General features: G+C 40.1%; 1 protein-coding gene across 2 annotated transcripts in view; it reads right to left on the bottom strand.

Moving 5' to 3' along the window:
- Positions 1-556: 556 nt before the first annotated feature.
- Positions 557-16,327, bottom strand: part of ELFN1 (extracellular leucine rich repeat and fibronectin type III domain containing 1) — a 186,769-nt gene continuing 170,998 nt past the window's right edge. For both annotated transcript variants that reach the window (XM_053472086.1, XM_053472087.1), the window contains one exon: positions 557-3,870. In XM_053472086.1, coding sequence (XP_053328061.1) covers positions 1,087-3,459 — 2,373 coding nt within the window. In that variant the 5' untranslated portion in view covers positions 3,460-3,870 and the 3' untranslated portion in view covers positions 557-1,086. The remainder of the gene's footprint in view (positions 3,871-16,327) is intronic.

The following is a 16,327-nucleotide window of genomic DNA, read 5'->3' as shown; positions in this document are numbered from 1 at the left end:
TCAGATGACCTCATTCGGAACTTCAAGACAATCATTCACCAAAGAAGGAGTTAAATCAACCCAAGAAACAAAGGATAATGCTTTCTTTCTTTCTTTTTTTTTTTTTTTTTAAATAAAATAAAGTGAAATAATAAAAAAACAAACTTTGTTATCTCTAAAACCCATGATTAAAACCTGATACAAACAGGATATATATATTTATATATTATATATATATATATAGATTTTTTTTTTTAACCCGTTGCCTACCAGAGGGGCTTTCAAAGCTTTGTGCTGGAAGTCCCACTGGCTGGCAAAGAATTAAGACATAAGTATTTTTTTTTTCTATTATGTATTCTCTTTCTCTCTTTACAGCAAACATTGCAAATATAGAAATCTGTATCTGTACAGAGTAATAGTGATCACAGTTTTGAATGCAGCTGTACGTGTTTTATGGAAGCCTCCCTAAAGGCAAAGTCTGCTCTGGAAGACTCAGTTGAATTACAAATAAACAGAACAGAAGGAGTTACTGTCTATTTTCAGTCCTTTTTTTTTTTTGTGTCTTTTTTTTTCATCCTGCGGTGATGGAAATAAGAAAAAAATAATCACACAAGTCAAACCACGCTAATCAGAGTATGAAAAAGACATGCTATAATGTGAAGTTCAAACCACTCCCAAAATCTCACGCTCTGCGACGGCTGTAATTTTTTTTCTTAAATTTTTTCTCTTCTTTTTGTTAAAAAAAAATCAGTTCCTCTTCACAGTTTTAGTGTGTAGTTTTTTTTCTTTTGATTTTTTTTTTTGTATTTATTTTCTGATTTGGTGCACATACTCACAAACGTGAGGTTTTAAATTTTTTAAGCAGTTTTATTTTTCTATATGATATATAATAACCTTATATTTTTTAATCATTCTTATAGACAGTTTTGAGTAAAAATTAGCTGCTGCTAGTTTGAATTTGGTCCTGTTAACCTCTTTTTCCGCTAAAGAGACCTGCAGAGTGTTGCATCCCACAATGCTCTGCCCGCCTCTCTGGCTGACACAGGGTTAAGGGTTATGAAACAGTTAAGTCACGAGTAGCTGGAGGCAAAAGGGAGAGGTGAGGACTCAGGACTTGTGCTGGGCAGAGACACCCTTCCAGTAGTCTAGGATATCATGGAGATCCTCATCTTTGGCAAACTGGACCTTTTTGCGCAGGGCATGGCCGGCCGCCATGTATTCCTCCTCTTTGTGACGCTTGCGGTGCAGTTTGAAACGCTCCCAGATGCTGTGGGAGGGTTTGCAGGTGTACTCTGGGCTGGAGCTGTAGCTCAGGTTGTGGTAGTGAGGAGAGAGTTGGGAATACGACAGCTCCCTCGGCCGGGAACGTGTTAAAGGTTCCAGTATGGAAGTCTTGCGCCCTCCCATGTTATCGTGTTGAGGAGGGTGCTGCTGTTGTTGCTCTGTGTACTGACGTATCTTCTCAGCTTCTGCTCTCAAGATGGCAGCAGCTGGGGTCACAGTGAGAATGGTATCAGCAGTGGGAGATGTCTTCTCAATGTATTTTGCTTCAGACTTGTGCGCTGACCCCTCAGAACGAAATGATCTCGGGCTGCGGATAGAGCCACTGGATGAGGTGCTAGATCGTTTTGTTGGCCCCTCCATGCTATGATGCCTCTGTAAAGGGTGGCTGTAGCTTTCCTTATACACTGGAGAAAGAAAACCATGTTTGCTGGGAATCTGTTCAGAAATCAGTACCAGCTGGGGTTCCACTGTGGATACAGCTCCAGACTTCACCCCTTGGAAAGAGGTGGATTCTGATTTCAAGGCATCTATGCAGTTGTTAATGATCTGATTCACTTTGTCAACTTCCTTCGCAATAGTAGAGATCTCAGCTACCGAACTTTGAGAGTCTGGTGGCATGGACAGTTCGCAATCCCTTCTTTCAGGCTGTTCACCAGTTCGAACCTCCATATAGTTCCCCTTCGTGGTTTTGGGTGTCTCCTTTGTTTCTATTAGTTTGTACTGTTCCACTTCCCCAACAGAAGGCAAGTAAGGGATCCGGGACATCTCTGAACTCATTATCTGCCCTTGAGACAGCTGAGTGATGCTGGGTGTCTCCATCTCTGGACCATACTTAAGTTCAATGATAGTTTTTTTCATATTACTCCCTGCCTTTTTGTGCTTTTCTTCCTTCTGGCGCCTTTTGCGCAGGCAGTAGTACACAATGCCGAGAATGATGACCATACCAAACAAGCAGCCAAGAATAGTCATGATGTAGTGTGTGGCAGTGGATGGGGTAGGCACAGGTTCTGTTTTGGTATGGCTGCGAGTATAAAAGGCTATACAGGTGTGGTTGAACCTGAGAGAGTTGCGAATGGAGGCCACGCAATAAGTATAATTTGTATTGGCTTTGAGCCCATCCAGCTTTATAAACTCTTTCTCAGTCTTCAGATTCCGAATGTCAGTAAAGAAACTGTTGTTGTATTGGACCAAAATATACATCTTGCTATATGGATAAGGTATCTCTGCCACGAGAGTGGCGTCTGTGTGTGTTTCCGTGTTTAAATTGACGCTGAGGCTGACTTTGGAATTGGCAGGTGGCGTGTATACGTTTATCAAGGGGGTGGTTCCATCTCCAGAAAAGCAGTCTTCTTCTGAGCATGGACTGTCAGGAGGACCCGTTGTGACTTGGTATCTTGGAGACATTTGATGCGGCATCATTGTATATGAGCCATCTGTGCAAAGTGAAGACAACATTCCAAGAGCATTGCGGTAGCTGGATCGACCTTGGCCCAGCAAAAAATAACCACTATAGTCCGGTGGAGAATCGCACTGCATGCGATCAAAAGTGCGCGTCATGTTAGTGAATATGTCCAACCACTTCAGGAAGCCTAGAAGCTCGCAGGAGCAATAAAAAGGATTACTATACAACTCACATACTGTCAGCTTGTTGAGGCTCACAAAAGTGTTACTGTCCAGCCTTTGGATACGATTCATAGACAAGTCAATGTTCATGATGTTCGGGCACTCCCAAAAGGCGTTAGGAGTCACAGTTTCAATGAGGTTTGCTTGGAGGTAGAGGTACTCCAACTTGCCCAGTCCTCTTAGAATTCCCTCCGTAAGGTTTCTTAATCTATTGTAACCAAGCTGGAGCACCTGCAGATTAAACTGACCAGCAAAGGCCCCATCTTCAATGTAGGACACTTCATTCTTAGTGAGGTTGAGGTACGTCAGGTTGCCGAAGCGGCTGAGTGAAGCGTAATGCACGCTCTTAATTTTATTTTCATTGAGCCGCAAGTCCACAATGGTACTGTTAATGTGCTGTGGTATGGATTCATAAGGTGGTTGGTTCTGGCTGCAGATTGCGAGCCAAACGAAACCCTTGTCGCCTTCAATCAACCAACAATCCGCCTGTACCTTACCTGTATAGAAGAGGGCTAAGAGTGTGACCACCCACAAACAGAGGGCAGGCATCACTATTCCTTGGCGACCTGCCATAGGGATAGATGTCCTTGGGCCAAGACGGCTTGGTCGGTCCTAATTTACTGATATAAAATGGATTATATTGTTAAGGAGATATCTCCTTCATTTACTTTTCTTCACATTTGTACAAGAAAACGTGCTCTAAAGTGCTGATGAGAAGTCTTTGCTGTAGGAAGACTTATAGTATGTATAGGTTCTTTCTATTCAGCACAATTATAGGAAGTCAACTCTTTGTGCAGATTGGAGACAAAGTGAATAGTCATTGCAGATCTGGAACCAGGTATTAATAACAATTTCTCCAAAGACGTTAATCTTTACAGCTGAGTTTTCCCAGTGTTCTTCTGCAGCGCATGTCTTAGGTGTCCCTAGTCTCTTGTCATGTTCATTGCTTGACTAATGGTGATTCCTTCTGAGCGATAAGCCTTCCTGAAAGAAAGAAACCAAAAATTAGAACCCAGGATTAGTTAAATCTTTCTTGTTTACGCACTTTTTTTTAGACTTCTGTCATCCATTTATTATAGATAAGAAGTAAATGTAAAATAATTGAAACTTCTATTCATTATTTCTATGATTTTTGATAATTTTCAAGTTTTTCGTGGTTCTACCGCCTAAAGCAGTGAAAAATTGCATTATGCAGCCCATGGCTAATAAATACTCTAGAGAATGACCTTCAGTTTGATATCTAACGTTCCCAACCCGTATTTAAACCCTAATCCCACGAAATTCTGTTAACCTGCGTCTTCTCTTTATTGATACTTTGTATCTTTGTATTTTGTTACATGACTTCCAGAGCCCCAAATGACTGCCTCTTGTAACAGAGAGTGCTGTAATATGCACATTTTATCAGGAGCCGGAGTTTAATTTCAACTCATTAGAACAGGCAATTTGCTGCTTATTTGCTTTGCAAAGTGTGAATGAAGCAGCAGCACCATTGGGAAGAAAAGCAGAAGAAATATAGGTAAAATGCTAATCTCACAGTTTATTGGATTGCTGTGACATGTCTAGGGAGCTGAGACCTAATTTCACGTCTGAAGTTATTTCCTTTACAACTCCATTTTTTACTGATAAATACTAGTATGTGTATGTACCGTTATATGTGGAGCCTGCAGTCTTCAATGGACAGAAGATCGTGAATCTAAAAATACTTTTCCCAATAAAAAATGTGTATATATATATATATATATATACGTTGCGTTATGGATTATGATGAGTCCTATGAAGGACAAAACAGCTGTCAATGAGTGGTGGACCCCTGTATGAAATAGATATGGAGCTAAAGTGGGTAATTGTTAACCTTATTTGCAAGTGCCTACCCAGGATCCTTTGCGGTTGTGGCAGCGCCATGAGATTTCTGAGAAAAAACACACTGTCAGGTGACTGTAGATGAGTGTTTAATAATACTTCTACTACCCCCCTATATATATATATATATATATATATATATATATATATATATATATATATATATATATATATATTCTTTAAGGAATACAGTACTTGTGATGTTGGTGTTTGCAAAATGGCAAACAGATTTCCAGGTGCTGCCACAAAGATGTCTAACATTTACTTAAGTTAGGACACAAAACTTTTAAGTTTCAGAAACCGGTGATATAATAAAGCCTATAAAATTCTCGGGCAGCTTTTACAGGCCATAAACAATTCTTGTCAGAGGAAGCTGAGAGTCACTACTGGTCCAGAAAAGTCTGGCGTCCACCTAATACCAGTCCACGGCTTGAAGAATTACATTGCATCAAGCGCTGTGCAGAAAATTGTATTCAACCTAGGCGTGATTTATTGACGGTATTATACGTAGGAGAGTTCACATTGGCCCAGCTGCAATTACTATTTTTTGTTATTTATTACACTATTGGGTCTATTCACTAAAAAACGGAGTTGTCAGATGAGTTTTAACCAATTGACGTGACTTTAGCTCCTTGCACGTGCTATAATTTGCATATTCGTTTTTGCAACTTGTTTGCGAGTTCATGCGAGTGCCTGCAAATTTTGAGTATTTGTGGTGCAGCTACATTTATGTAAATTTAATTTATAACTCGAATACTTCTGACTGTAACTTGCAAAATTTTCTACAATGTAAAAAAAAAAAAAAAAAAAGTATAACAATAAATATAAAAATGGGTCTCACCAGTCCCTCTAATTAAAAAACAAAAAGGGGGGGTGTCTTCTCTCTTCCCTTGGTTGAGGGCTCGAATTTGCACAGGAGAAGGAATGGCGCCAGCCTTTTTCTTTAACCTCGTCACGTAGAGATTGAATATGATTTAAAAACTCTATAGGGAGATATTAAGCCCATCTACCCTTGCTCTATGATATATATGTATTGGTAATGAATAGCGCTCAAAGGAGACTTGTCTCCTCCTACAACAGGGCTCCACACCCTCTGCCAGGGGGTAAGCTTTATGGTCAAGAGCCAGCGACCTACCCAACCCTGCAGGCGCAGCTTGTATGGGGTTAAATTGCCTCCTAACCCTAATTGCTGCATTGGTTTACCATCAAGAACAAGATGGAAGAGTCACCCAAGCAAAGCAACAGAAAAATTAAAGCGATGAATTACAAGTTATAAATGTTTAATCAGGCGTAGAAAAAAAAGAGAAGGATTTGTATATTTTTTATGATTGCTTAGAGGCGCCAAATGTAAAAATGAACACAAGCTATCCATTTCGGTGGAGTAATTTGGGCAGACAGCTCGAAGATGCCACGGAAAATATTTATTAATGATGAAATTTACCTGGAATGGCCCAGGAGACATTAATCAATTGTCAGGTGCTAAAAGAAGGGTCGGGATGTTGTTTCTTACCATTGCTCGGTAATTCCCAGGCTGGGGAATTAATTCAGTAACATGCTATTTATGAAAAACATATTCACAGTATTTTTACTGACATTCCATTTAAATATTTAGAATATGCCCCATATGGTTAGCTTTTAAACCATAGCAAAAGGGAGGAAGAGGCAGCCGTTAAGTGATACCTTCATCCGGCCTGATATTAAAAGGAATACTAAAGAGAACATTCCTCTAAAACCCTTGCACCCTGGAAGACATATCACAAAGTTCTCCTATGAATGGATGACACTACTGAGCCATAATAGATTGTGAACTCTATGGCCCAATACACATATAACAAGCCTTTCACCAGACTGTTGGGGTGAATGATAAGTGTAGAGTAATTGAGAATGCGTAATGGTTATAATGTTGCCTGCAGGGCAGCTCATGATGATCGTGGCTCATCGCTCCTGAAGCATTAACTAGTTCCTGCGCAGTTTAATACCTGGATGCTCCTGGCCACTCGTTGGGAGTTATGACGAATGGTTGCATACTCATCATTATTTCAGGTGTCCAAGATGTCCAAGTAGGGGTGTGGCTAGAGAAAGGAATGGGCTCTGCCATATATTGGGCAGTATGCGTGACCACCCACCCGCTGCACCCGCCGAGGCACCTAGCGGTACTCAACTTCAGAACATCGGTCACATCGGTTACATGGGAGATGATTGATTTTACAGCTCCCTGGGCCAGTCAGGGAAGATCAGAGGATGTCCACAACTGGCCCATTAGCGCCAAGTTGGGCAGTGTGGCAGCTACACAGGACAGCGCCCAAAAATTGGCACCATGTTGCACAAAGCCTGGACACTTGTGAGATGTTCCATTATCCACTTTTCTCTCTCCTATTCTTGCACCAGTAGGCTCCCTTTTTAGCATAGCTTCTCCAATGCCTCCAAAATGTCTTAGCCTTTGATAAATAAAGGCGATGGGGAGGTATTTCATCTGCCTTATGTAAAATGAACGAAGGTCACTAATGAATTGGGCACCTACGGCCTTTAAATAAACTACAAGTGCTTGCTTTTGTTGAAGAACGACTACGTTTCATTTATCAACAGAAACACAAGCAAACGTGTCTTTTTGCAGAAGCCATATCGAGGAGTTATGCTGATGCATTTGTAGAAGTGTATATGCCGTCGTAACGCATGATAAAATGTTATTTAAGACCCGCGTGACATTCCAAGTACATTTCGCTAGCAAGATGTATGGAGGAAAAAAGGCATTCAATGCTCCGATTTATAAAGTTTCGCTCTGCTGGTAGGAAGGAGAAAAAAAAGGATTGATTTGTTAACTTATTTTCCTGGCATTTCCATCCTCTCCACAAACGTTGCTTTTAATAATTGTGTCTCGAGTTTGCTAGTTACTGTTGATATATCTTACCACGCAGGTGCGGGTAATCATAATGCTAACGAACATGCAAATTAAGCAAATTGAAATGCATATATTATAATAATAACATTCTGCACAAACACAACTGAAATCTTGCTGGCTCCAGCATTTTGTCCAGAAAGCTTAAAAAAAAAGAAGGCATTTGTATTTAATTTATTTTTTCTAATGACAAATAAATCAGAAATTTGTTTGTGAGGATTCCAACCAGGGATAAACAATCTCTTGCTGTTATGGACTTCATAACCCATCATCAGCAAGTCATAAAAGCCATTAAAGTTTCAGTTTCTGGAACCTATCCAGAAAAATAAACATTTTTGCCTCTGTGTGTTGTAAGTAAGTGTCTTAGTGTTAAACAGAGCCAGGGTAAACCCCCCCCAAAAAGACATGAGTAACATGCATGGGGAATTCTATCCAAGCATCAAGCGTTCTGGAGGCTGTTGGCCTCTTTGGTACAGCAGCTGCGCTATGACCTCATGGCTCCTGATGCCTTCTTGGTTAGGGCACTGCAGTGTCAGGGACAGACATTGGCCCTTAGGGGTACACATTGTATTAGGTGACATGTTATATATGGATGGGAACTCCTACTCACTCCTTTTCCTATCCGAAGCGGAAGCTAGAAAGCCCTTTGCTTGCCCTCTGGTCCTGGAATGTCTGGTGGAAGGATACCTGGCCAGTACTGACCAGTAAGGGCTAACAGACTTTGGTAAAGTTAGACCAGATGCAGCTGTCTGGGTCTAGCCCTGTCCCTGTCTGTAGCTAGCCCCACCGCTGCTTGTGAACAACCCTGAGAAGAAGGAGAGCTCCAGGTAGCCTTCCCTAAGATGTTCTCAGGTATGTGTATGCCGTATCTAAGTCAACCACCATCAAAGTACCATTGTGCTAAGGTTCACTGTTTGGAAGCCCTGGAGATCACGTTACCGTACTGTGGACAGGTGGTGGCAGGTCCTTATCCACCCAGTTGCACTCATCATGAGTAATAGCTTTTCAAATGATGAGTGTCCTGCGTTATTTATACACACAAAAGTAACCCTTGCAAATTGATAACACAAGTAACTCAATCACATCCTCATGTTAGCTCAAATGATGCAATTTGTGATCATCAAATAAGGCATATGGCATAATGATCCATGCTGCGCCCTGTGTCAACAAACCATGGTCTTGCATGATAAGTCATAAGGCATCACTTCTGGATCATGATAATATAATGGTGAAATAATGACGTGTCATTAGGTTAAAATAATTTCTTCTTCCTACATAACCCATTGTTCCATTGACTGCTTCACATAACGACAAGCAATCATGGGGCTGGAGAAAGACATCTTTGTTTAGGAGAATAGAATGTTTCAAGCACAAAAAATAACAAAAAACTATAAAGTACCATGAAAAGGTCAACTTTTGGGGGGTTTCATACCTTGGCTATACTTTAATGGCACAAAAATCGAGGACCAAAAGCAAATTTAAGTCTCTGTTTTAGCGGAATTAATCTTTCCATGGCATAGTCCCAAACAATAGAAAAAAAAAATATTTAGCCAAGCGATACACACTACCGAGCTCTTTCTTTCCTTGTCTCTGCCCTACATTACAACTTGGATAAAAAAGTATGAGAGTTTATCGATTCCAGATCCTTATGGATTGTGTCCTTCTTGCATGGAATTGTGTGCCACACTTTGTGTAGTGGGCTCAAGTTGTCTTGACTCCAGCCAGGTCACAAAGTGGTCTACAAAGAAGAGTAGAAGTGAGGTGGGTGCTAGAGAAACACAGATTATCTGTCATGGATAGATACCACTAGGTTCAGGACCTATGGGCTTCCATATGTCTCAGAAGTTGGCTAACAATTTACCCAGGGGTCAGCTGGTAGAAGTTGGTACTCACAAAATGGTTTTAAGTATTTAGCCAAAGAATTGAGATTTTATAAACTTTTCTGTCTTCCCTTCTTCTCGTTCTATATTTTTTTTCATTGGATTTAAGGTGATTTTTGTTTTTCTTTAATTTACTATTTTTTTTACCCAAATTGCTGTTAAAATGGTGTCATCTGGACCAGTTAAATTGTACAAAACCTATATTTTTTTTAATAATGATACTTTCTCCAGTATGATTATTTTTTAGGAAATAGAAGCTGGCTACAGATTTAAAGGTTAATAATGCCATAATATTATCTTGTCCATATGGTAACATCACGTGGCTCTGAGAACGTAAATTGTGAAAAATCAGAAAATAATTTTTCATCTCTTAAAATTAAAAAAAATGTAAAAAATCCTACTTTGCTCACTCATCGAAGGGTTAAGTCAGGAAACGCAATTTGGCTAAACAGAGACTTTTTATGAGTAGAATGACTGTCAGTCTGGGTTTTTTTTTTGCTAGTATATTTCCCATTTGCAGGTTTGATGGTTGAGCGGGACGTTATGAAAGAGCTGTAAATTGAACAAAGCTTTATTGCAGCACTTGATAAAATGCCTATATTTTAATTCCTGGTGTTAAGAATGATGTATGTCATTTGAAACATTATGTAGCTAATCAAGAAAACAGAAGCGGCAAACGAGAACAGGTCCATTATAAAAAATAAAACAAAGGGTATTTATTGTTAAAAAAAAAAAGGTAATAGAGACACAATTTAGCGTAGGTTAAAATTGTGCCAGTAATATGATTCTTCTGTGAACGCTTCCTACTTATTTTCGGTCTTGATTTTTTTTGCTGGCTATGCAAGTCGCCCTAAGCTTGGGACTCCACGTTCATAAAAATGGAATACGGAATATATTAGGGGCGAGGATACCTTGAGCTTCTGGATACACAGGTTAAGGGTTGACTCACATTTATGTAGCATTACTTAGAGTGAAAAGCAATGTTAATAACACCGCATTTTACCATTTTAAGTACCTGTTAACCAACAAGAAGGAAAAACTCAATGAGTCTTAGCCAGGGCTGGTGCAAGGATTTTTGCCACCCTAGGCAAAACATAATTTTGCCGCCCCTGGCTCCACCCCCACAAGCCACTCCCCTTTTGTCACACCCACCCACCCATCCACTCCTATAGGTGGCACCGGCCTTGGTCTTAGCCAATAGTCAGTTTAGAAAAGTGTAAAAGTGTATCTAGACATGGACCTCCTTGCTGACCTAGAGAAGTAGCTTCTGCACTTCACTGATGAGGCCCATGGAGGCAACAAAGTATGTCTGGGGTTGTTGGTTCCCTCGTGCAGAGACAATTTGCCTAGTTCTGGACTTTCTGCATGGGCAGCATCATATTAATATGTCAATGGCGAACTAAAACTTGAGATGTTCCTGAGTGGGGAGGCACTGTAGGGTGTTATCCTCCCTTCCATGCGTTCCAAAACATCCAGTAGAGTTTATTAGACCAAATCTCTTCTTTGGTTCTATGTATATAATTTGAGTAAACTGGTCTAAAGGGCTGATAACTATCGACATGCTCCCGGGAATACATAATGGGATATTCCTCTTGGTTCTATTCATCCATTACAATCTCAGGTTTGCCCTTGGCCAAGTAGCCATCGCTAGCTGTTTTGCAAAGGTTTAAGGTCTTTGGTGCCTACTGCCCAATTTCATAAAGCATACAGTGTCTGTTGATACAGTGCAACAATTTAATAGCCGTCTGTGGGTATTTTCCTCTCCAAAAATATAAGATTGCTGTTGGAATTTTATAGTGTCATTTTCCAGAGGACGTTGTAAATGTGCTATTGTGTTCTGGCTGTTCGGATAGTGCCAACTTTCAGTGCTTTCTGCTTGTAAGATGCCTATTTATGGAACACTGGCAGCCGTCAGCGAAACTTCAACTTGTAACTGATTGTTTTTACCTTGGTGAAAAATGTTAGCTTGGGAAAGTTCCGCTTGTGTGTGTTTTTTTTTCCCGGAAAGGTGAAATGAATGACACAGTGCAGAAGGAGTACATTTCTCACATACGAGACATTAAAAAGTAATTGTTGAACGGATTATGAATTATCCTGAACGCTGCAGTCTTGCAATATTTGGGCACTAAACACTTGTTTCAAAGTTGTATTACCCTTGATATTTTGTTGCTGTACGTAGATAATATTTAGTCTACAGTATATATATATATATATATATACAGTATCTCACAAAATTGAGAACACCCCTCCATGTATCCATGTATAAAGTGGAGATAGAGGCAAAAGGTGATCATTGTTGACCTTATTTGCATGTGCCTACCCAGAATCCCTTGTGGTTGTGGCAGCACCATGAGATTTATGAGGGAACAACAGGCCTTCTGGCTTGTCTGGTGTCTGTAGATGAGTGTTTAATAATGCTTCTACTACCCCCTTAATTTTAGTGGAAGGGTTTTCCCTCACCTTTACTCACCATAACTTATGTAATGGTATTTCTTGGCTACCACAAGCCTCAAGTATTAATCTAATATGTTAACATTATCGTAGCTGGTTGCTAACAGCAGGATCTTCAGCCATGTTTTCTGCCTGGTGCTCTGTGCTAAAGCTGGACCTGGTAACTCTTCAGCCAGGCTGCATCTTTCTGGCTGGGGTGATGAAAGGACCTATTGCACACAGCTTTCTGACTTGGATGAATAGTAGAGAAAGCTGGGGTCCTGAGGCTTCTTGATGTAAAATAAGAAGTGTAAAAAGAGATTGGCTATTGCACCTCTTTCCTGAGTTTTGTCTAAAGGCTGTCCTGTACAGCGGGCAATTACTTTCAAGGGATCCAAGTGTAAACTGGAGATGGAGACAAAAGGTGATCGTTGTTGACCTTATTTGCATATGCCTACCCAGAATCCCTTGTGGTTGTGGCAGCACCATGAGATTTCTGGCTTGTCTGGTGTCTGGAGATGCTTTAACTACCCCTTATATATATATCTATATATATATACATATATATATAGATATATATATATATATATATACACACACACCAGGGGAAGACAATGGACCTAGAGAAAGGGACAACACGAAACAAAGAATCTGACGGCCTGTTTAGTCTGATTTACCTCTTCTGCTGGGATGCTATTCCACTTATCTACCACCCTCTCATTAAACTACCATTCAGCTTTCATAATGCTAACTACCTACAAAACTTTGATTTTACGTGAATTACTTATGCTAAATTCTTCAAAAGGTGACGGATCCCCTTTAAAGCAGAGAGCTGCGCAATATTGTTAAAGGCTAATAATGAAACTTTTTAAAGATAAAATATACTAGTGCCTGGGCCAAGAATCATTTAAAGTCTGCATTAATATGAAAATATTCTTAAATGATATTCCCAAATGCCTTGTTTCACTTTAAATTCACTCTGCAGCAGAGAGGAGATCACGGACCTCTTACATATTTTTAAAAAATACAATATTAATGTGGTTAAAAACAAAAAAGGGCATTGTTTGCAAAATATCAGTTGAAGGGAACGTGGACATTTGTAAGCAAATAGCGTTTTGGGAGAGTTGTAAATTAACAAACATGTTATTTAATATTCCCTTTAAATGTCAGGTCTTTTTGTAATGCTAATGCGTTCCTTCTCTTTATCCTGTACGGGTTCTTTCATAACTGCAGATGTGTGGTGTCTGGAAGATCTGCCACGTATCGCACCCATCCTTCTTCTTCAATTAACTTTCCGCAGCATGTTTCATCTTTATAAAGTCTTAAACTTAAACCAGTGTTCTCAAATTTGCTGGAGGAACGGTGTGGTCAAAGGCATCGCCCACCCTGAGAATCCTTGATGTTGTGGTTTAAGGGAGGGGCAACACACAGACTTTTGGGCAAATTAGAGAAGGTATAAGTAGAGGAATGATGGAATTTGGCGAATGATACAATGTTTCTTATTAAACAAAGCATGGGAGATTAATTTAATAAGACTGTAAGGTTGTAAATAACCTAGGAAGGAATGGGAATAAAGAGATCAGTAAGGGTGAAATGGGAGATACTTGGTCTCAATTTTTGGGCACTGTCTAGGGTAGCTGCCCCACAGGCAGTGGGCATCATGGACCCTCTCATCTTTGTCGCCATCCCTGGAAGCTTTAAATCAAAGGAGGTCTCGGCTGTTACAGCACGGACCCTCATCACAGCTCCCACATGGCCACCTTGCAACACTTTGAAGCTGAGCACCACAAGGTGGCCCTTTGGGACAGAAGTAGAGCTCAGTGGGATATAGTGGCAAAGCGGGACAGTTGGGTGGGATGTGTAATATGTTTATATTTCTGCACAGAGCAGTGTATGGGGTTCTTTATTTTTACCCAGAGAAACATATGTTATTAGTGATTATTTCTACAAGAAACAGAGTATATTATCAGTCACTCTACATAAAGAGAAAACTGTGTGTTGGTCCATATTTGTGAGTGTACAACCGTGTCCTTCTCGCAAACAAGGCACACAGAGGATGGGATTACAAATTGTTGAGTTGAATTAGCTGTTTATGTGAAAGGATTCAGCGGGTTCTATATTGGTATCCGTCAAGGGTCCTATGGAGATATAATAAGGCACTGGCTGTCACTACGTTCTTCAGTATTGCTGCCAAAACCATTTTCTGGGAAACAGTTTGCTCTCTCGAGCTGCCAGTCCTATCTGCGGGAGCAGCCAACAATCCCAAGAACATAGCTCTCTACTCCAAGAAGTAGGAGAAGATCTCGCTTTATCCAATCACTTAGATATTCTTCCACAAACTATTTAAATTATCTTCTCTGCCATGCTTCTTAATCACTTCCTTGGACTTATTTTACTCCAGTTGGAATGAGGACACTAAGTTTGGAAGCACATTGACTGCATGCCGTAGAGAGAACATGTAAGAGGGAACGCCTTTTAAGATCTGGCATAGAACTGATAGTTATTGTGTTGTGTATAATTATTCTTGCTTTTTAAACTACATATTAATAAAGACATGGGATAGACCCTTGATCGATATTGTTTCCTTGTGACACAGGCATGGACTAACCATCTGGCAAACACCCGGCGGGCCAGTGTCAGGTAGTATGAGTAACTTACAATTGGTGCCACTCTTGTGGCAGATGTGGTGCTTCAATAAACAGCCGGCGGCTGCCTCTGTTATTTGCCGGCTGCTGGCCTTAAAGGGCCAGGGCTGCTTTTGCTGCCCAGTCCGTCCTTGTTGAAACATATCCAGAGCCGTATTTACCTACCATGCTGCCCTAGGTCCGACCCCCCCAGCCACCTTTTCTACTGTTAGCGTTTTCCCTGCATTAAAAGGTGCACCGTGCCTTTAAGACACGGAGCGCCAGGATATGCCTCCATAGTGTAAATGGCCTTAATATTTTCACTCAATTAATTTATGTCAGCTTGAATTTTAAAGACAGAAGAATGATGTACAGAATTAACATGTCGCACCAAAAAAAGGCTTGTTACAGCCAATAAAAATCAAACAAAAGTGTTTTTTTTTTCAGTGAAGTGCACTTGCAAGCTTAAACAAAGACATAAAAGACATCAAGGATTTCAATTTGGATAATTATTAACCTTATATCTGCTGGTGTAAACCAGGATTTTTTTCCACGTTACAGATTACTTAAGGCCATATTTAAATATGGGGGGGGATCTCTTGAGGAATAGAATTTATCGTTAATAATTGACTGCTAAAAGGGTAACATCTGTTTTGGACAAATTGTAATGAGATTAATTCCCCAGGTAGGGAATACAGTGTTGTAATGAATGAATCGCTCTACATCTAATAGTTTTAATTCTTGTTTTGGCAGACATCGCTGATTTCTGCTTGCCAGTTTACTTTTTTTTTTAATGATTGCTATTAATTTCAAGGGTGAAAATTCTAGACTTAGAAAAATAATTGGTTTTTATGTGTGCTAAACAACACAAACATGGGGTAGCCAACAGCCCCTCTACCTCCTGCAGAATTACAATTTCTGTCGGCAGTGACTAGTGACAAGGTGGGGACAATTATTCGAGGACTGCTGGCTGTCCCGTCGCCATTTTTATAAACATATTCATTTATTGAAGCTACCTATAGCTTGTATTTGAAGATATTTAGTATAAAAAATCCTCCTTAGGAAATCCGAGATCTGTGGCTCCAGGTGGTAGAACCAATTTTATCAGATTCATTTTCTGTCCTGAAGTTCTCTCCCTTCTCGCTGTCCACCCTTACAAAGGCTGCCTGAACCAATCAAAATCAATCAGTAACTTAACAACAGGTGGCGCTATAACATAACAGAGAGGAATAATCATACAGACACTGACAACAAGTTAAGATGGTTACTCCTATAAAGTGCCAACGGATTCTGTAACACTATTACAATGACTGAAAATTAACAATAACAACAAAAAGCACAAAATACAAAAATTCATTGACACACGTCAAGACCAACTGGTACAGAAGGGCAAGAAGGCAGGAGGTTGAGGGCAAATGATGAGGAATGAGAGGAACTGCTTGGGTCAAGATGATTTGATTGTAGCAACAATTATGTAGGGAATTTAGTGGGGTGGAGGACTCGATGGTGGAGAGGACAAATGGTTTCTTCAGGATGCAGATTGTGGAGATTAGGAGATTATATTGTATGGTCTTCTTCTGCACTGGTGGGTCTCGATAAGAGCGCACCAATGGCATACGACGCCGATTAGTTTCTAATACATGTATATTTTGTTTTAAAATGTAACAATCTTTATATTGGTTTATTTAGTGTATAGACCGTAAAATGTAGGATTTTGTAAAAGTGCCAAATGCTCTTTAAAGTGAAACCTA

This window comes from Spea bombifrons, chromosome 7 (assembly GCF_027358695.1).
Source record: "Spea bombifrons isolate aSpeBom1 chromosome 7, aSpeBom1.2.pri, whole genome shotgun sequence".
Lineage (NCBI taxonomy): Eukaryota > Metazoa > Chordata > Amphibia > Anura > Pelobatidae > Spea > Spea bombifrons.
The sequence above is the reverse complement of the archived record's forward strand: the minus strand, read 5'-3'. Positions and strand labels throughout refer to the sequence as shown.